This window comes from Cariama cristata, unplaced genomic scaffold, assembly GCF_000690535.1.
Source record: "Cariama cristata isolate BGI_N322 unplaced genomic scaffold, ASM69053v1 scaffold14889, whole genome shotgun sequence".
Classification (NCBI taxonomy): domain Eukaryota; kingdom Metazoa; phylum Chordata; class Aves; order Cariamiformes; family Cariamidae; genus Cariama; species Cariama cristata.
The window spans coordinates 45,079-66,928 of NW_009637563.1; the positions used below are offsets into that span (position 1 = coordinate 45,079).

The 21,850-nt window shown below is 42.7% G+C and overlaps 1 protein-coding gene across 2 annotated transcripts in view; it reads left to right on the forward strand.

The window, feature by feature from the left end:
* The window catches only part of ARHGAP24 (Rho GTPase activating protein 24), a 35,220-nt gene extending 22,711 nt beyond the window's left edge, over positions 1–12,509 (forward strand). For both annotated transcript variants that reach the window (XM_009708381.1, XM_009708380.1), the window contains exons 3-7: positions 1,618–1,750; positions 4,604–4,677; positions 5,473–5,594; positions 8,811–9,879; positions 11,755–12,509. In XM_009708381.1, the coding sequence (XP_009706683.1) occupies positions 1,618–1,750; positions 4,604–4,677; positions 5,473–5,594; positions 8,811–9,879; positions 11,755–11,998 (1,642 nt within the window). In that variant the 3' untranslated portion in view covers positions 11,999–12,509. The remainder of the gene's footprint in view (positions 1–1,617; positions 1,751–4,603; positions 4,678–5,472; positions 5,595–8,810; positions 9,880–11,754) is intronic.
* The last annotated feature ends 9,341 nt before the right edge of the window (positions 12,510–21,850 follow it).

The window sequence follows — 21,850 nt, forward strand, 5'->3', positions numbered from 1 at the left end:
TTCATGATTGAAATAGAAATTTTTTTCTGGGAATTTCTGGAGGGTAGTGGTGGTTAACATTTAAATATATACAGTGCTTTATCTTTTCACTTCTTCTGTTTTGACTTAGATTGCTCATACCATACCCCATTAATCTAAGGTTGTTCCCATCATTCTTGTTAAGAATTAACTTAGTAAAAGCCATTGTTGTTTTAACAGATCATTCCAGAATAATGATTAACATACCTCTAGCAAAGCTTAAGTGCCTCAAATACCAGTGGTTCCCTTTGAGAGACTGAGTTTTTAAAATGTTCCCAGTGTGAAGTCTTCAGAGAAAAAGAAAATACACAATAATGCACATTGTAGAAATGTCTGTGCATTTTGTGTTTCTTATGAACGAAATTGGCATAGCTTAGTACCTGCTTTTTTTATTTTTTCAGAATTCAGAGGGAAAGATACCAACTTGTAGTACAACTCTTTATCTGAACCAGGGAAAGCATGTAGAACATTCCAGTAAGGATTTGAATAAATGCCTGAGTAGCTAAACCCAGAGATGGAGTCAGAAGTAATGCAAGAGAGATTTCTTCATGCTAACTTGTAGTTTTTATCTAGTTCTATTTATTCCTTTTCAGACAAGTACTCCTGAGTTACCACAATGTAACTTTACACACCACAGAAACATTTAAGCAAGTTTTATTGCATGCTCTGAACTTCTGATTTTGATCTTTCTCCTCATCTTCTTACCTTTAGTATGCCTAATAAACAGCCTAGGTTCCTACTAGCTGTATCCGAAAAAACCCTTTAAGCTTCTGCAAATGTAATTGTGCGAAAGCGTATGTCATATCAGGTCTCTGACTGTCAGCCCTACAACATTACCTGTTGTGCTAGCACTCAGACGTTTCCCAAGTTTGGTGACTTGCCATGCCTTAGCTTACTCAGTACAGGGTAGAGCTAAAACTCATTTCCCACGGATTTACAGTTTGGTGTGTAAAGTATATCCAGGTTTTTGGTGTAATGGTACAGCTAAAAGGCACAGTAGTCATTTTGTGGGAGCCCACAGGGAAAAGATTCGTGCCAGGGAAAGAACTGTAATTCAGTTGGGGAAGTTTCAACTAAACACCTGTGGTATATGTGGTCTCCTTTAAAACTTGCTTACTTAATACTGATACCAGAGGAGATGGTAGTACAGTGGAATTGAGACATGCTGGGCGTCTTTTGGGAGCCGGGGCCGTCTCTGGTAGGAAGAATAATCCCCACTGTGTAAAATATAACACCTGGTTTCTGGCGCAGGTGAAAATGAAAAGCATCAGTTAAGATGGATTTGGCATGCCTGATGTGAGATGCCTGTCAATGAGAGCCAGGATCTCAATACCTGTGCCTGCAAATAGGGCCTTATGTGTAATTATTTACAGTAATAAACCAGCAGAGTTGACAGCCTCTTACTTGCAGGTATCCTAAGTTCTTTATAGGACAAAAAAAAAAAAAAAATATTACAGATATTGTCTATAAATGTATATACTGCTGATGAATAAAATCCGGGGTGACAATGGAAAAAAGTTAGGTGGTGGTTTTTAGTCTATCAATCTCACAATATTTTCCTAATTCACAGTAACGACTTCTTCTATTCCAACCCAACAGCAATACAGATGTGCACACGGTGGCATCACTGCTTAAGCTGTACCTAAGGGAACTCCCAGAACCAGTCATACCATACGCAAAATATGAAGATTTTCTTTCCTGTGCCAAAATGCTCAGCAAGGAGGAAGAAACGGTGAGTTGACAACTTGAGTAAGATGAAATAAAAAGCTGGCATGTTATAACCTGTTCCAATTTTGAGGAGGAGAGAAGCTGGTGATTACCTATCCTGATTTAATATGTGCATCTATTAATTGAGGCTGGTTTTGTATGAAAATTGTTGCCACGTAGGTCATTTGGAAGTCTAAATAAAGGCACATAGCATAACCGTAGCTGTATTTGTTGCATGTCACTGAATCCAGTTCAAGTAAACATCATTGTGGTCAGTAGCTTCCATTTTGCATGGAAAATACTTATATTTTCATGGATTATCCTTCTGAACTGTAAAAGGAAGGGTCTTGGTAGTTGATGTCCAACTCTTGCCATTAAATCAGGGGTCATTTTCTTCTAATCGTAGGGATGCCAACTTTTACTGACTTTTGAGTGGCCAACGAACTCTATTCATTGCCTGTCACTGAATCAGAAGATAGAAGCAGGCCACCTTCTAGACTCTTTTAAAACTGCATAACACGGATGAGCAAAATAAGAGTTCAGACTGATAACATGTGCCCTGCAGTGGCATGGGCCTACTATATGTTAATCTGAAGACATAAGACACTAAGTGCTTGTTTTTGCATTATTCTGTGTGCTTATGGTAATGAGGTCAACCCTGATATTTTCTTTTCAAAGTAAATACAAAGAGACTCATTCTGTTGATGTCAGTCTACTCCCCTAACCTTCTCAGGTGCTTATTTCTGTTTAATTCCTTTTTGACATTACAAATCCTGCCAGAACTGGAAGCCCTCCTACCTAATCTTCTAATTAATTAAGATGAGTAGGAGCCCTTCTTTTCTAACTGAGATACCATCTCCTTTCTGAGTCTTCAGTTCATTACTACCAACAGCAGGTAGTTGTCCCCATCTGATGGAACGAGGGGGAAGAAAGATCTGGGACAAGCTGTCTTCTGTGGTCATAATCTCTTACACCCACTGAAAGCAGACTGGTTTCTTCGCTGTCCTTTACAGCTTGCTACAAGGTGCAGATTTTTGTCAGCTGCTTGCAAAAGGTGGGAGCGGGCTGTTCAGCTGGTTTAATTTGAGCAGGTCTTCACACAAGTTATGGCAGGGGATCCTCAGAGCTAACATTGCAGCTTATTTGCTTGTGCGTGTTGCCTATGTCTCTAACCATTGATAGCTCCAACGTCAAGCCACCTGACAGCTCCACAGCTTGTCATCATACCGTTTGTAATTACAGTGATACTCATTTTCAGAGTAAATTTTCAGTCATTTTATACTGGCTTAGTCCAGAGTGTATTTGTGTAGTTCCTCTGCAGCTATGCCACAAAGCACTTTATTAAATTCATTTTTGAAAGCAAGATTCAAATTACAGTGGCCTTTTGGTGCTGGAGTTGGTGCCTGCAGGTTGTGAAAAATCAGTACTATAGGTGATGAGCCACTTCAGTCCTCTTTATGGTGGCTTAGCAGTCCGGCTATAAGGCTGGCTGACTAGATTTTCAGTTGATCTTTCTCCATGCAGAAGTTAAAAGGGCGGTCACTGTTAAGGGAGAGAGCTGCCCAGGTGGCCAAAAGGCCACCAGCATCCTGGCCTGTATCAGCAATAGTGTGGCCAGCAGGACCAGGGCAGGGATCGTCCCCCTGTACTCGGCGCTGGTGAGGCCACGCCTCGAGTGCTGTGTCCAGTTCTGGGCCCCTCACGACAAGAAAGACCTTGAGGGGCTGGAGCGAGTCCAGAGAAGGGCAACGAAGGTGGTGAAGGGTCTGGAGCACAAGTCTGATGGGGAGCGGCTGAGGGAGCTGGGGGTGTTTGGTCTGGAGAAGAGGAGGCCGAGGGGAGACCTGATCGCTCTCTACAACCACCTGAAAGGAGGGGGTAGCCAGGTGGGGGTCGATCTCTTCTCCCAAGTAACCAGTGACAGGACAAGAGGGCATCGTCTGAAACTGCACCAGAGGCAGTTCAGGTTAGAAATGAGGAGGCATTTCTTCACAGAAAGGGTCGTTAGGCATTGGAATGGGCTGCCCAGGGAGGGGGTGGCATCCAATCCCTGGAGGGGTTTAAGAAAAGCCTGGACGTGGCACTTAGTGCCGTGGTCTAGTTGACATGGTGGTGTTGGGGCAAAGGTTGGACTCGATGATCCCAGAAGTCTCTTCCAACCAAATTGATTCCATGATTCTGTGCATCCTGTTTCCTTTCTTAGCCCATAACCAGCAAATTTGTGCACTATCATGGTCCAATCATCTTGTTTTGCATTTATTTTCATAACGTATTGTAATCAAAACCCCAGTGATGCTGGCAAAGTGCCAAAACCTCATATTGAGAAAGAGTCGAAAGTGATAAGGAGCATTGCCGGGGTCTGTTTCCACAGGGCACAGAAATTAGTGTGTGATGTCCTGCTTGTCCCATTCCCAGAGTGGGCACAAACTGAAATAACGGTTTATTGGTCTGAATCTAGCATGGACCAGAACTGAGTAAAATCCCCAAATATTTTCTCATACGAAAATGCCAACTAGTTCAAACCAGAACTGTTCCTGGAAGCCTCAGCCTTGTTCTCAGCAGGAGGAGCAACGGAGCTGCTGGTCAAAAAAAGAAAGAAGGAAAGAGAAGAGAAAGACAGGATGAAACCAAGTTATTTATTTACTTGTTTATTTTTATCCAGAGCTAATCCTTGTTAGCCAAATATAGCTTTCCCCATCCAAAATGGCTTCTACAAGCTGTTCCTGATGGTAACCTGTATATAGCATTTAACGCTGCGGTTTCAGTGTTGTGTTTATTGTCTTGTAGTCGGAATTGCTGACATTTTTTTGACTCTGGTAAAATACTAAGAAACTGTGCCTCCTCACTTTTTTTTTTTTTTTTCTTAAAACACTTCAAGGGCCTGAAAGAACTGGTGAAGCAAGTGAAGAGCCTGCCAGCTGTCAATTATAATCTGCTGAAATACATCTGTAGGTAAGTGCTCTTGCAAGAATATCATGATGTTATTTATAACTGTAAGCTGACAGACAAACCTGTCTGTGTATGTGCCCTGAAGGAAAAGCATTACTCACAGTCGGAGGATTGGTGAATTTAAGTGAATGCACTAAAAATATAGGTTTACTGCATGACTAATTACTAATTTGCTTTACCAAGGTGCACAGTTATGACTTTCCTTTCCTAAGCAGGCCGCAGTCAGCAAGAAACGCAAGAAGGTAGAAGTGAATGTATTCTGTCCTCTTTATAGGACTCTGGTTTTCCTATTTCTAACTGCAGTTATTGGCCTTGGCTGTGCACTCCTGAAGCATGATATCCTTGAAAACTGTGTATGTCTTATAGTATATAGAATAGTTCCACCGATACATCTAAGATCTTAAAAAACGTCTTACACAGTTGCAATTTGTGAACTTACAGAAAGTTCTCAGCATAAAAAAAAAAATGTAAAAGAATATAAACCTTTTTTTTTTTAATTGACTGTTTGCATGTTGAGGTTATTTTATGAGCCCAGTAGTTGATTAATTATGCTGGAGAACGTTACTATCTTCAACAGAGTCAGTCCAGATTGAGATTTAGATTTTGTTATCAATGTATCATTTTGTAGAAAATCTGAAGAAGTTGAGGAGAATAGCCTTGAGCTTTCAAGATGTTCCATGAGGATTCGGAATGGAATACTCAAACTATGTTAAGAAACCATCACATGCTTTGACTACATTGTTGGTTTTTTTAATTTCCTTTTTACATATTCCTTAAAGGCCTCTTTCTTCTCCACAGATTCCTTGATGAAGTCCAGTCTTATTCAGGCATAAACAAAATGAGCGTGCAAAATCTGGCTACCGTTTTTGGCCCCAACATCCTTCGCCCCAAAGTGGAAGATCCTCTGACTATCATGGAGGGTGAGCTTTTGCTGTACATAACTTGTAAAAGAAAAAAGGAATGTCTTTAGGTTTATTAACAGTACATACCAGTCCATACCAGTGTAGTATGTGCAGTAAGTTCCATATATCTGTGTTATAGACACAGAATTCTTCAACTTGAATGAACTTGTGTCTCACAGGTTACTATAGAAGTGACTGAAACATGCAGCATTGCCAACAGACTTTGCATGACATTGTGCTGCCTTGGCAACTTCACTAAAAACGTACTTGTTCTCTCAAAACTTGCTGCAAATATGGCATGTTCCTATTCAGCACGTGTGGTGGAGCGTAGTTAGTATTTTACCTGCAGTTCTTAAGGATGAGAAAAAGTTCGTACAGATTCATAGTGCAGTGACCCAGGTTGAATCCCTCACAAGGCAGAATCCCATGTAGAGCAACGTTCAGCTGTAGCATTTTGCTGTGATTAAGACAAAAATATGGCCATGACAATCTCCTCCTATAATTTCCTCCTAGGCTTAATCTTTGTGACTTTAATTGTCCACAAAGTACATGACACCTTTTCTCCCTCCAAACACTTTTTTCTTAATATGCAGGTTTTACTTAACTTTCAGAAATTAGGGCTGTACACAGATGCTGCACTGAAAATTTTACCAAAACTCAAAAATGCAGTGTTCATAGTTTATTTGAGAGCGTGTGGATTTATTCTTTTTCTGTGAATTTGATGCTTTATCTCTTCCCCAGATACAACAATTCCCCATATACTTTGTTCATTTACTTGTTTTTCTGAAGTCATCTTCCTTTTAATTCTTAACACAACAGCTGTGTATGTGCATGACCACAGCTTCAAAGACCCTTAAATCTGCATTTGTGGCTTCTCCCTGGTTTCTGTACATGTTTTTGCATTAAATAGTACCAAAAGTACTTCAAATTGTTTAATAGATTGGAATTGGAGAGAGAATGTCACAGAGCTGATTTATAGCACTGAAGTCAATGAGAATGGCGTCTCACAGGATGACATTTACTGATGGGATACCATGAATCTTCAGCCCACCTGGGGCAGGGGAGACAAATGGAGATTTGGGGTGGGGAGAGAGTTAGCCATTCCTAAACAACACAGGATAACATTTACTGATGGGATACCATATCTTCAGCCCACCTGGGGCAGGGGAGAAAAATGGAGATTTGGGATGGGGAGAGAGTTAGCCATTCCTAAACAAAATACTACCTTCTAGGTGTATATTTTTCCAGAACTTGCTGCTGCCTAAAGTTTGTGCGTTGTGGGGTTTTTTTGGAAGTTTGAGCAAGAAAGTTTTCTTTTTTTTTTAAACTGACTGGAAAGGGAAAATAATGTTTTTCCAGTTCTTGAAAGCAACTCTCCAGCCTGCTTATCAACAGCCCTAGCACTAAAATGATGGTGGCTGCTGTAGGAAATAGCATGGATAGTACACTCATTGAAGGGAAATACATATATTTTTTAACTAATGAGAAACAGGTTTAATTAAACAGATTTATGACTTCTCTTTAAGCATAACTTTAAGATTTTACATGAGACAATGCTGATTTGCAATTGGGCTGTGCATAGTTAAATGTGTAAGAATTTTTAACAAAGGCTGTACATCAGTCGGTGCTCATGGCCACCCTTCTTCATTGCTCTTTGCTTTTTGGAAGATACGGAGGGCTTTATTTGTACAATCATTTGAAGTCAAACACGCAGCTATGGATAACCATACCTGTACAATGGGGATGAGGAGTTGGCTTTGTTTGGTTCAAGAGAGATTTTCCAGAATTCCAATCATGGGGCAATTTTTTTCCTGTCAAACACAGTGGTAAAAATTGCCTGAGTACAGTGCAATGTTTGTCGTAAAATTCTGCACATAACAGCTAATGTTCTCAGAAGCACTACAGCTAAATGTGCCGTGGGAGTAACTAAGTGAATTTTCCTGCTGTGTGGTTCTAATGTATGATTTTTGCCTTAGCAAACAAACAAACAAGAACACTAAAAAAAGATGTTGTCAAGCACCCACATTGAATTGGCTCCTAGTAATTGTATTTTAAAAGGGTGGAGTATAAAGATCTAGAACATTACAAAGGAGTTGACGTGAAATGATACTGCACAGTGAGAAATTATTGATTAGAATCATAGAATCATAGAATCATTATGGTTGGAAGAGACCTCAAAGATCATCAAGTCCAACCGAATACCTGATGCCACCCTGTCCACTAAACCATGTCTTGAAGTGCCACATCTAAACGTTTTTTGAACATCTCCAGGGACAATGACTCCACCACCTCCCTGGGGAGCCTGTTCCAATGCCTAACAACTCTAACAGTGAAGAAGTTCTTTCTAATGTCGAGCCTAAAGAGCACAGCATGCCTCTGAAAGCTCTCTAGGACCTTCAAAATGGGGTGGTTATTACAACTACCTTGACTTTGATCCTGAAATATTCTTAATAATCCTTAATGAGGGTCTGCTTAAAGAAACAGAATTGCACATCTTTATTACCCCAAGTCCAGTTATAAATGCTAGTGTGTAAATTACACTGCAGTCAAGTGGTGTGCACAGCAAGGGGTTGTTCTTTAAGAGGAAAGGTAGCCTTTTCTTACAGCAAGTAGCAAGCTGTGGTTCTGCATTAGTTCTGTACCGTGCTATAACATGGCATAGTTTCCTAGTTGCATATAGTCTCCCCATGGAGTGGTTAAAGGCATTCACATTAAATTAATTGTCATATTAGTGCCCTGTTTTGTTCCAAAAGACTAAAACATCTGCTTTCCAACAATGCAAATCTCTTGCCTGCCCATTTTCTGTTAAACTAATAAATACAGGTGCTGTGCCAAAATAAGATTTTGGTTTTAAAAATGATTGCTGCATGGAGTTGAAACACATCGCTTACAGTGATGTTGTCCTTTGCTACTCATTATCTCCTTCTGCGGTCATCCTGGGATGCGGTGACTGTCACAGTAATAGCTTCTTCGCAAAAGTTCCTGTTCTTAGAGGGTCTGTGAGGTCTGCGGGCTTGGCTTGATGGAAGGAGGATGTGATGCTGATTTGGCCTGGTAGCCAGAGGCATTTCAGGCACATTAAACATTCAGGGTGTTACACAGATGGATGCATTGCCTAAGTCTTTGTATAAGCTGAATGTTTACTAAGCATTTGTGGAATCTGATGGATAAAGTGTATTTATGCCCTAAACAGAACAGGCCATTAATGACCATGTGCTTGGTGTTTCTGTTCAGGTACAGTAGTAGTCCAGCAGCTAATGTCAGTGATGATTAGCAAACATGAAGAGCTGTTTCCCAAGGATGCAGACCCTCAGATGGGATCCGAGGTATGCAACAACAACAATGAAATGCCAAAGAAAGCGATGGCGGGGCAGCTACAGAACAAAGAGAACAACAACACCAAGGAGACGGCCGTGAGGCGCTGCTCTTGGGATAAACCTGAGTCTCCCCAAAGGGGAAGCATGGACAATGAGTCTCCGACTGCTTTGCCAGGCAGCAAGACAAATAGCCCCAGGAACAGCATCCAGAAATTAGATGTCACCAGAAGCCCACCACTCATGGTGAAAAAAAATCCTGCTTTTAATAAAGGTAGTGGCATAGTCACCAACGGGTCCTTCAGCAGCTCTGTGGAGGGCCCCGAGAAGAGCCAGACCTTACCAAACTGTACCCTGCAAACCAGGAGAACGTCGTCCCTGAAAGGACCGGTGACTAAGATGGGCACACACAGTGTGCAGAATGGAGGGGTGCGGATGGGTGTCTCTAGCACAGATGGGCACAGCAACACCCTCAACAGCCGGACCCCGGGCTGGGTGCCCAACGGTTACGTCACGCTGAGGGACAATAAGCAGAAGGAATCAGTGAGTGAGGCAGGCCAGCACAACAGGCTTTCCACCTACGACAACGTCCACCAGCAGTTCTCTATGGTGAACTCTGATGACAAACAGAGTGTGGACAGTGCCACCTGGTCAACATCCTCTTGTGAAATATCTCTCCCTGAGCACTCCAACTCCTGTCGTTCATCCACAACCACATGCCCTGAGCAGGACTTTTATGCAGGTAACTTTGAAGACTCTGTGCTGGATGGACCGCCACAAGAAGACCTCTCTAACCCGGGTGACTATGAGAACAAAAGTGACAGAAGGAGCATGGGGGGCCACAGCAGCCGAGCCACCAGCAGCAGCGATAACAGTGAAACATTTGTGGCCAACAGCACTAACAATCACAGTGCTTTGCACAGCCTGGTGTCCAGCTTGAAGCAAGAGATGGCCAAACAAAAACTAGACTATGAGACAAGGATAAAAAGGTAAGATGGTTTGGCTCTACCATCTGCCTGCCTTTTGCAGAGTAAATCCAAGGAGTTTTCCCTCTGGTGACTTGCTAGCAATCTGCACTAGCTGCAGTCACTGGGTACTCACCACTGAGTTTCTCCTCTTTTGGCGCTGACATACTCTGACATTGCTTTTGTAATGTCGTGATCCAAAGGGCTTTGTTTCAGAGCAATTGCTTGCCGTGGTTGTGACACACTATCCTATTGGCATCCAAAACTAAAGCCAGAACCTTGGGAGTTTCTGTAGAATCTAATTAACAGAATCAGTAGGCTCTCACAATGTTTTCATGAGTTGATGCCTGTTCTCCAGAGTCTGAGAAGGGCAGCTGGGCATCACCTCTCAGCGAAAGCAGTGCCATGGCTTATTCCAGCTGTAGTTTTTGGGACAGAGACTGCTGGAACTCCTTTCCAGAGTCCTTGTTCCTCTTAAGACAGTGCCAATCTGGGAGTTACCTCTGCTTATGGTCCTACCTCCGCGCTGCTGCTTTGCCTGAGCCTTTCCTTCACAGCTCAAACCTGTTAAAGAAGCAGTGCCGTGGCTTATTCCAGCTGTAGTTTTGGGGACAGAGAGACTGCTGGAACTCCTTTCCAGAGTCCTTGTTCCTCTTAAGACAGTGCCAATCTGGGAGTTACCTCTGCTTATGGTCCTACCTCCGCGCTGCTGCTTTGCCTGAGCCTTTCCTTCATAGCTCAAACCTGTTAAAGAAGGCAAGGGAGAGCCATGTCTTTGTCTACAGATAGTCCGGGCTCTTCTCACACACAACAAGGTTGCTAGGGTGGATGGCCATCATGATCTGGCCATCATGATGGTGGATGGTCATCATGATCATGGCATTAACTAGTGCACACAGCATTGTGGAGCTGAATGTCCTCTCTTTGTAATAAAGGCTCTTCAGTAAAGCTGTTCAGGACTTGTCTTCTGTTCTCACCTCGGTTGCATAGCAGCCCTTTGCATCGGTACCTCTGGTACTGGAAGTCGTAGCTGGATCACAACATGTGACAGCTACTGGCAACAGCAGCTAGAATTTCCAATGCTTTCCATTGGAAAGCTAGATTGGAAATAGGGTCAAGTTTTTAGACAAAAACTATGTTGATCGCAGTTTTTTTAAAATTGTTGATCCATATTTGCAAATAGGTACAGCAGATAAATCAGCTGAAGAAAGGAGATAAGCAGTGGAACAAAGGCATTCAGGGCATTATTCTGATATTGTAAGTGACACTAGTGCAACTATGGCAGGACCTGGGTGTCGATATGTACAACTCCCTGAAAGGAGGTTGTAGCAAAGTTGGGGTCAGTCTCTTCTCCCAGGCAACTGGTGACAGGACAAGAGGGCATAGTCTGAAACTGCACCAGGGGAAGTTCAGGTTAGAAATGAGGAGGCATTTCTTCACAGAAAGGGTCGTTAGGCATTGGAATGGGCTGCCCAGGAGGTGGTGGAGTCTCCGTCACTGGAGGTGTTTAAGAAAAGCCTGGACGTGGCACTTAGTGCCGTGGTCTAGTTGACATGGTGGTGTTGGGGCAAAGGTTGGACTCGATGATCCCAGAGCCAACCAAACCAACTCTGTGATGCTTCCAGAAGTAAAAGGAATACTTAACCTATGCCTGGAGAATTAACTGGAGCTGTTTGGTACTGTGCACCTTGCCAGTGGCTGTCATTAGACATTTTCTAAATGAGCTACTGAGGAGATTCCCCAGTGAAAACGGTTCGTTGATGAAGCCATGGTTAGTAGATACACCTCCCAACAATTCAGTCTGAGCTTTGTAAATGAAAAGACACGTGTATGAATTTCTGCTCGAGTGAGTGAGGAGTGCCACTCAGAAGCTGTCTGCTTTTATTTTATTTTTTGCAGCTTGGAGCAGAGAAATCTCACCCTGGAGACAGAAATGATGGCCTTGCATGAAGAACTGGATCAAGAGCGGAAGAAGTTCACAATGGTAGAAATCAAAATGCGTAATGCAGAACGGGCCAAGGAAGATGCCGAGAAGAGGAATGATATGTTGCAGAAGGAAATGGAGCAGTTTTTCTCCACTTTTGGAGAACTGACAGTGGAGTCTCGCAGACCAGAAAGAGGCAACACCATCTGGATCCAGTGAGCATTGGAAGCGTAGACTGGGGGACTTTGGGGAAGGGCTTGGGGGTATTATACTGTATCAGGTGGCTGGTCACCTGTCTGAGGCTAGTACTCAACATAATGTTATAAACCCTTGAAGGAAGAAATCATACAGACATTAACCATTCATATCTACAGTGTGTACTTATCAAGTTATACTCTTTGAATGCTTCATGAGACTACTGTCAAGTGTTACAACTGGATACATGTATATAAATTTTAAAAAAAAAAAAATCACCTTAGAGAGCAAGAGATGTATCTCAAGAAATATTTTAATGCAAGTCTTGTATTTAAACTGGTAAATTGACATGTTGTTGCAATCAAGCTTTATATCAAGGCTTTTCTCCCTTGCACTTAACATAATAAGCTATTTTTGGCATTGTGTTACCATCAGCTTATTTTGTATATCAAATGTGGGTTTTTGGTTTTGTTTTTGGGTTTTATTTGTTACCCCTCTTGCTGGGGAGTTGAAGATAAACAGATATGTTAAGGTATATGTGCCGATGGTTAACCCTGATTTGCGTCACTTCTAAGAAGACAGCAGGCTGAGAAACAGCAGCATGCTGGGGGCAAAAGAAAGCGGTACTAATTTCACAGAATTGATGGCCAGGGTAGAGAAAGTACCAGGGCAGCCGTATCACAAAACCCAGACGAGGATCTCAGGTCAGCAAAATTGGGGACAGTGGCAAAAGGGTAAACAGCTGCTTGTCTGGGAGCAAATGTGGGTGGCAGAGTAAGAAGTTGGGAGAGAGGAAAGGGGAACTTAAGGGGAAGTCAATGGCATGACCAGAGCTTTTTTGGGGTACCCCAAAGAAGGCCTGTGCCTGATCACTGCCGCTCAGAGCAGGAATATAAACCAGTAGTTCTGACCGTGTTTGCGTCGGACTTAACCTCTGCACTCGGGGTGAAAATGAATCCTTTTTTGTAACACGCAGAGGGGACGAAGCGAACATCCTGATAGCCTTGTCACTATGATGGGTGCAGAAAAAAATAACAAAAAAAATTATTTACAGAGTAGAAATTACCTGAGCAACTGTGCAACAAACAGCAAATAAGGAAGAAAACATCCCAACATATTCACCACCCGTATTTACAGTGTATATTAGCAAGTTATCCTACTGTCTGAATGCTTCATGAGGTTACTGTCAAGTGTTACAACTGTGAGTTCCCAGGCTGTCAGCATCACCGAGGGAGCACCCAGAGCCCAGAGCCTAACAGCATGCAGAGTGCCAATGAAAAAGAAATAGCAAAACCATGCTGTAAATTAATAATCTATTTGGCATCTTTCCATATAGTAAGTATAACTGGTATTTTCTACACCATGTTAAGGATTTTTTTGTTTTTAACTTTGCCGTTAGGACTGCAAGCTGTATTATTACAGAGGGTTGTTGAGATGTCTTGGCTTCCCTCTAGTGTCTCTTAAATACATTACAATTCTTTTTTAATTCCCATTGAGAAAGAACAATGAAGGTAGCCTCAAAGAACATTCTTGGTGATGGCATGTATATTAGACAAGTATTAATTAGGTGCGAGAATTATACTAGGAAGCAAACACGAGGTTTACATTTCAGAGAAACACGCATTTACAATGAAACATTACACAAGGTGCTTATGGATGGATTAGTTGTGTCTGGTGAGATTCGGAGTCCCTATTGTACTAATTACTGTGAACATGGGTAGTGCACCATCCAGTCTGTGTGTAAATTGCAAAAAGTCAGACAGGGAGAGATCAAGGTGTAATAGGAAGGAGTATGTTTTGTATCAGTTAGCAGCAATCACAGGGTGTCCCCATAATGATGAGGGAAGGAAACAGATTACTATGTTAATTCTTATTTTTAAATGGAATGAGAGAGACTGTGATATCTGATGCAGTAGGTCTCAAAGTCGACTCACAATTTAAGCAGTGTCTGACATCTGTTGACATGACAGCAAAGTCTCTGAGATAAGTATTTCCTTAACTGGAATTCATATTTTCACACTAGATGTATACAGTAGTCACTGCAGAAGTATCCTGAGGTGGAGACAGTCCTGGTTTCTCACTCAGACTAAGCCAATTTTCTCATTTTGTTTTCCTCTAGCAGTCCTATGTCATTCAAGCTGTTGCTTTCTTAAAATTTAAAGGAATGCACAATTCCTAAGACTAGATCAAGGACCTGTGTAAATGAGGACCTAAAGTTTAGTCACACAAGCATGGCAGAAGGTGGCCAGCGAGGCAGTGGGGAAAGGTGCCACTCCAAGGTTATCAGCTGATACTATGGCAAAAATGACAGCTACTTGATAAAATTTTATTTTGGGTACTTGTTCAAAATTGACCAAGAATAGGAATTTCATTTCACATCCACATCTGCCTCCAATGCCCTATGCTATACAATATGCATGGAAGAAGGGAAGGTACTTATAGTCCCTGTACTTAGCATTCCGTGTTCAATTTTGATTATCCTTGGTCTTCACAGGAACTGACCGGAGGCTTCCAGTGATTTGTATGTGCTGCGTGTTTTCCTTATTTGTTTAAACAGGATTCTTTGTACATATCTGTTTCTGAACTCGGATTATTTCGTCAGTGATTGCTTTCTGAGGGTTAGTTCTTGCTTTAGCCCCAAGTGTACCCAAAAACAACAAGAATGCAGTTCAGAGTGGGGTTTTGCTTATCTTCGGGTCTTTGCATTCACCATGCCTGAGATGGTTTCTGTAACAAACTATTTAATTGAAAAAATCTTAATTTTTGGTGTATATAGATCCTCTTCATTTTTATATTGTTCTTTTTTGAGGATTGCCATTAAACACTCTTGACTCGGAGTGAATGATGCTACTGCAGTGATTTTTTTAGGACCTGAGCCTTTGAAAAAAAACACTTTTTGCAGAGACTCTGGGAAGGTGGTTCACCGTGTGAATTTTAAGTAGGGCTTAGGCTGGATTAGACCTGGCTCCTTTTGACTGATGCCAGGCTAAGAAATCAGAATTTCTATTTTGTTTATGTATCAGAGGGATCTTGACCTGCTTTGAAATTAGGACTTAGTCTTGGAAGAAGATAGTAACCATCCACACAATTAGAGTTGTTAAAACAAGCTAGCATTTTTTTAGTCTCCTGGACACAGAAGCAAAATTTCTGATCAGAATATCTTCTAGGAAAGTCTTTGTTACTCTCGAGCAGAGCAGCAGCTCAGGTTTCTGTCCGTTTGGCCCAGCTCATTTTGACTCTTGATTTCTTGATTGGTTTAAAACCGTTCTTGGTGCTGCTGTCACCTTCCAGATGTTTATTCCTGTACCCTACTTCGTACTGCTCCTGTCACTCAGCTCATCCCATGGTGGTCCATTTCCTGGAGCTGAACCTGCACAAAGCTATTCGTTGGGTTATCTTTTTGGTGGTTGAGGTCTCAGTGCTGGTTCAGTAAAATATCAGAGAAGTTCACTGTAGCAATGCCATTTGGAGTCAGCTTAAATGGTCATGGGATGACATCTTTGAATGCTTTTTTGGAAGCTCAGGTTAGACAGGATTTTTCTGTTTGTTTGAAGCTTGTTCTTGTCTAGATTTGAAGCTTATCCTCACATTTGAGGAGGTATTCCAGTCAGTTCCTCAAAGAATGTTCAAATTCCAGTTATATGGCTAAGTACTGATATCCCAAATTCCTTGCTTTGCAATCCAGGACAAGACTTCACCTCATTGTCTCTGCAGAAATCATCTAGATAGACCAGGAAACTTGAGCAGGCACAGCGAACTTAGAAAATATTACCAACAACATATGTCTACTCCCATTACTATCCATCCAAAGAACCTCACTCCTCTGAGGCTTCATCAGAATTTAGACTGCGGTGATAAAGTTTATTTATATCCTTAATGGTTGTCTTCATGCTCTGATTATTGTCCTACTTCTTTAAATTAAAAGCACAACATCCTCGATGTTTCTTACATTTAGAAGCAAATAACAAAATGCTAGTCTTCTACCATTTGTAACTTCTCAGCTGTATGATACCATTTCCATGTGGTCCACAACTGATTTGCTGCTTTGTTCCCTTTTGCATGTCCAGCTTGTGCATGAATTGACCTGCTTGGCAGAAGTAACCTTGGGGGCACAATGCTGATGGATCTGAGTGGCCAAAGGATAAAACCATAGAATCATAGAATGGTTTGGGTTGGAAGGGACCTTAAAGATCATCTGGTTCCAACCCCCTGCCACAGGCAGGGACGCCCTCCCCCAGACCAGGTTGCTTACAAAGCCTTGAACACTTCCAGGGATGGGGCAGCCACAGCTTCTCTGGGCAACCTGTGTCACTGCCTCACCACCCTCACTGGGAAGAATTTCTTCCTAATATCTCACATAAATCTTCCCTCTTCCAGTTTAAAGCCATTGCTCCTTGTCCTATCACTCCTTGCCCTTGTAAAATGTCCCTCCCCAGCTTTCTTGTAGGCAAAGCACGCTCTCTCTCATGCAGTGGAGTGGAAAGGGGCAAGACTTATATTCATGAGATTAAGGTCAAAGCAGATGTGAGCCCAAAGGCTCTGAAAAAAAAGATAAGGATTTCATGCAGTGTATTTGTTGATCACTGGATATCTCATGACGGTAGTTTTTTCAGGAATCTTACTGGTAAGGTACTGAAGGAAACTGAGGCTTTAGCCGAGACACCGTTTTTCTCACCAGTCTATATAACTGAAGAAGTCATGTTCTAAGGCCAAGTTGACGGTCTTACCTACTATGAGAGGACCCTAAGAGATTTTCAAGTATCAATTTAAAAAGGTGTAATTAGAAATTTGCTTTCACCTCTTTCTCACAGATCTTTCTGTGAACTCCCCAAATTAATGACCTGTTGTGGGAGTTCACCAGCCAGCTCCAAGCTGAGAAGGGCAGTTAACAGCTCAGCCCTTCTAGCATGCTGTCACTCTTTGCCTCGTGCACGGCGCAGAAGAGACAATGCTTTTACAATTCATCAATACAGATGGCGGAAAAAATCCTCTTGGAGCTAATAACCTGCTGGACCAGTCACAGGGTATGGTTACGTTGCATTACAGACAGAAGTGTAAGTTCGAGACAGCCCACGCAGTTAAAAGCAAGCTGTCAGAATGCCATGGTCAAGGGACAGAGAGTAAGAGAAGGCGGCACCCTGACCGCCTTTAATGCCATCCCATCATTGCAGCGTGTGGAGGGTGATGGTGCCCTACGTGCCCTTGTGGAGCAGACTCGAATAGAGGCAGATACTCACCGTACCTTTTAAGTGTTAGCTTCTGATGTTTTGCTCAGAGAAGCTTCCTTTCTCTTTGTGAGAGTGCTGCTACGCATTTGGACTGTGCTCTGGTGCAGCAGAATAATTAAACTTACTGCACTTCTCTGCTACATGTTTTTTTCTTTCAGCATCTCATAGAGCAAGTTTCTCAAATCTAAAAATGAATAAATAAAATGTTATGTTAAATGATATGCAAAATTGGCATGTTAGGTTTTCATAAGAATGAAGAGGAAAGGAGCTTGCTAAGATTACCGCTCTAAGATCTGGAAGCAGCGCTTGCTCCAGCAGTTAAAGTGATGGTCCAGAAATTTTTGAGAAAGATCCAATTTGCTAAAAAGAATGAATATTTAACAAATATTTATTGTATAGCATCCCCGGAGGGATGGCACAGAGGCGGGGTAAGGAGACACTGAATAAACAGGTACACTGAGTTGCAAGTTTTGACAACCCAGTCAAAACAGTGAGTTGCCTCCGGCTGCTGAACACTTGAACCCTTCCTGGCTGAGTGACCGCTCCTAATTAATTTCCTTTCTTATTGTGAATTCCCTCTGGAGTCTGTCCGTTGAAGAGGAGAGCATCTGCAGAGTCTGTGTGGGAGAAAGGGGAGATGGGAGAAAAGGAATTAACACGTACGTCTGATGTGGGCATGCAAAAACCGAGGAAACGGATGGGAGGGATGGGGAGAACAGGGAAGTGAGTGTACCTGAAATTGCCATGTCTGGAGGATAGTAATTTGCCCTCAGTTAAGAGCATTCTTTCTGAAAGCTGGTCCCGACAAAAAGGTTACCACAATTAATGTTGTGCTATTCTTTCAGACCTTTTCCAACTCTAAATTACTTTCTAGGCCCTCACCAGTAGCTAGGTCAACTGTTCCACAGACCACCTTCCTTGCTTTTATCGGTCCTACATGCTAACAACGAGAACTACCTTGGCAAGCCGTTGCTGTAAGAGCTGAACGCAAGGCAGGGAGCCCCAGAAGGTCGGTGGTTCTCCGCGGATTACCAGCACTCACTCTGGGAACTCCTAATGGCCCCCGGGCTGTCGTTCAGCATCTCTAAAGCAGTGCTTCTCAGGAAATAAAATTATGTACGGCAGATGCCCTGCTGATATAAATTGTCGTAGCTCTACAGAGATTTGGGAAGTGGTGAGAGACGCTGAAGGGTTTTCCCTACTAGGCTTTTACAAGCTGTCATAATGTGTGTATTTACAATTAGCGTTGGTGGTCTAGTTTTGATGGAGAAATGCTTATCAGCAATAAAACAAGTTTCCTTAGAGTGCCAATAATAATGGAGAGTGCAAAAAAAATTTTTGAGGCCAGAAAAATGAGCGTGATGCAAATATCTTTCTCCTTTTTTCCTTAAGGGATCCAGCTTTATATGCAATACAATTCCATTTCTGAATCTCCTACATGCAAGAATGGAAAATCCTTCCTACCTCTGTGCGTATTACTCTCTTCATGTGAAAGAGGTTTAAAACGATTTATGTTCAGCAGTACTTCATTGTGATGTTTAAAATACTATTACAAGCTGTTTAAAGTACTATTAGGGTTTTAATTTATTATTATTTAGTTCATTAGTTATTACTTAGTTTATTACTTTTATTACTATTTATATACTATTTTAACTGTATTGTATTTAGGAGGTGACTTGGCTTGAGACCAAAACAGATAGTTTTGACCATCAATATTTTCTCTGTCCTTCAGGTGAACAAAGGCACACTCTTTATTTTCCGACCTTAACAGTTAACCTCAAGAATTGCTGAAAGGTAGTGTACAGTGTGGTCGAAATGATCATGGTTGTTGCGTGTAGCACTATTTGCAAATCCGTTCTCTGCACTTTGTAACAGAAAGTGCTCTCCAAGTCTTCATCACCGCTAAACTATACCAGTAACTGGTAGTTTTAATTGCACATTCCTTATATTGGGCTGAACTACAGCACCTGGATTTTGGCAGAGCAGGATGACTAATGTAGAGTTAGCTCCTCCTGCAGCCACTTTTAACCTAGATTGAGCAACCTGGTGAGGTTTTGGCTTAATTCACTCTTGCGGATATGTGCTTTGTGTAATAGTGAGATCTTATTCAGGGAGTTGTGTGAAAAAGTTACAAATTCACACCTACCTAATTCCCTAATAGTTCCCATGTGTAGACATGCCCTAATACTAATAGCGCATGTGGGTAATGGAGATATTGGTATAATTTAGTATTAATAGCGAGTGTATCACAATTGACTTAATTGATATTCTCCTGTCTGACTGCAGGGACCTACATCAAAGGAGGCTGTAAGGGAAAGTAAGCAGGGTATGAACCATGACAGAAGTGAAGCATCTCTTGGAGGCAATTCAAAAGGCCATTACGAGAACAGTTCATGAACTATTAATCTATTTCTGTGCTTCCAGCCAGGCTGGTTTTTCCCAAGGCCAGAACCTAAGATCAAAAGCATGCTAAGCTATTAAAAACCTTACCTAACAAGGAAAGAGTTGGAGAGCTGCTAGTATCAACTCAGGAGGACACGTTGAGTAAAGATGGACAGCTTTCGACACACTGGAACCAAGAGGGCCTGGGTAAATTTGGAGTACTTTGCAGGACCAGGCACACTTTCCGGCTGAGGTTCCCAGTCCGTTCGGCAGGCAGTCCGGCCAATACGCCACGTGGCAAAGCAGGCTTTATTGGCTTGGGCACCCAGCAGCGTCCAAGTATTGCTGTGCCAATTCTGGAGGTGGCTCAGTCTGTGCAGAACCTGCTCCAGGTGTCGTCAAGCTCCTCAGCGTTTCAAGCTGAGGCGTCTTTCATTCACAGTATAGCCATTCCCCAAACTGTACAGCTACAGCCCAAGTGCTTCTCCACCTCTATGTCTCTCTCCTTAGCTCTACGACCACAGAAGAAAAGCAGAGGCAGCTGAGCTTGAGTGTCCTTTGAAAGAGGCAATGGGTGCAGAAGGGAGCGATCCACCTCCTCACTTTATACCCACTGGTAAATGAAGTTTGGAAGACCCAGGTTTATGTAGCTGTATCCCAGAGGCAATGGGAGAGAAGTTGCTGGCCGTTCCCAGTTGTAGCCGGGCTTGCTCTGTTAATGCTGTTGGAAAGGACTGCCAACTCCCAGCGTTGGGATCCAAACTGATGGCTAGAGCTTCGGATTTCACTCAGACAAAAATGAAGATAATGGCTAAGGAGAATGCCTTCCGTGTGACTGTGGCTGGCAGGTGAGAACAGGTTCATGGCAGGTTGACAGCCTACCAGTTCTATGCTGGGAAACATGTAGTGAGAGCTGGTCCTTGGGGAAGTGTGCCCACGAGGGCGAGTGGGAGAGAGATCACAGCTGAGGTTCCCTCCTGAGCTGTAATGACACTATGGCCTGTAATGGAAGTTGGAGGAGAAGTAATTGTGGAAGTCAACTACGAGGTGTATGTGTGTGTAGAATGGAAGAAACATGGAACAAACTCCAAACAAATTTAATATTGAGAACAGAGCTTTTGCTGTTGAAGTCTGCATTTTGAGTCTGAATCTTAGGTTGACGTGTCTAAAGATGTGTCCCTCTGTTCAGGCAATGAGTACATGGCATGTGGTAGTCACAAAACTGCCCCTTGTGCAGCACAACAGTGCATTTCAATGTTTTCTGGAACCTCTGCAGAGAAAAGTGACCTATGCTTGCCTATAGAATCATAGAATCATTTGGGCTGGAAGGGACCTTTAGAGGTCATCTAGTCCAACCCCCCTGCGGTGAGTAGGGACATCTCCAACTAGATAAGGCTGCTCAGAGCCCCATCCAGCCTGACCTTGAATGCCTCCAGGGGTGGGGCTTCCACCACCTCTCTGGGCAACCTGTTCCAGTGCTTCACCACCCTCATTGTAAAAAATTTTTTCCTCATGTCTAGTCTAAATCTACCCTCTTTTAGTTTAAAACCCTTACCCCTTGTTCTGTAACAGCAGACCCTGCTAAAAAGTCTGTCCCCATCTCTCACATAGGCCCCCTTCGGGTATTGGAAGGCCGCAATGAGGTCACCTCGAAGCCTTCTCTTCTCCAGGCTGAACAACCCCAACTCTCTCAGCCTGTCCTCATAGGAGAGGTGCTCCAGCCCTCAGATCATTTTCGTTGCCCTCCTCTGGACCCTCTCCAACAGGTCCATGTCTTGTGCTGAGGGCTCCAGAGCTGGATGCAATACTCCAGGTGGGGTCTCACCAGAGCGGAGTAGAGGGGCAGAATTACCTCCCTCGACCTGCTGGCCACACTTCCCTTGATGCAGCCCAGGATGCGGTTGGCCTTCTAAGCTGCGAGTACACATAGTGACTGCACTCCTCCTGTTCATTCTGCCCACGCGGCCATAATTTAAGTCAGTTGAGTGGATGTCCTCGGTTGCACAGCTATGCCTGATTCCCAAGTCAGGACTGTTTGGTGCCTGGGGGATCACTTTCAGATTTGTTTTTAGGTGCTGTTGAATTTGAGCTCTGCACATAAACAGTAAAAATGTTCAGTCGAGATTACTGAGTTTCTTGTTCTTTCCAAGACCTAACACTTTTTAAATGTGGGCCTTAATCATCTTAATATTGAAGTTGAAGCGATTTTTGCCATCACAGCAGGGAGAAGGATTAGGCTAGGTTGAAATAATTTACGTGAGAATTA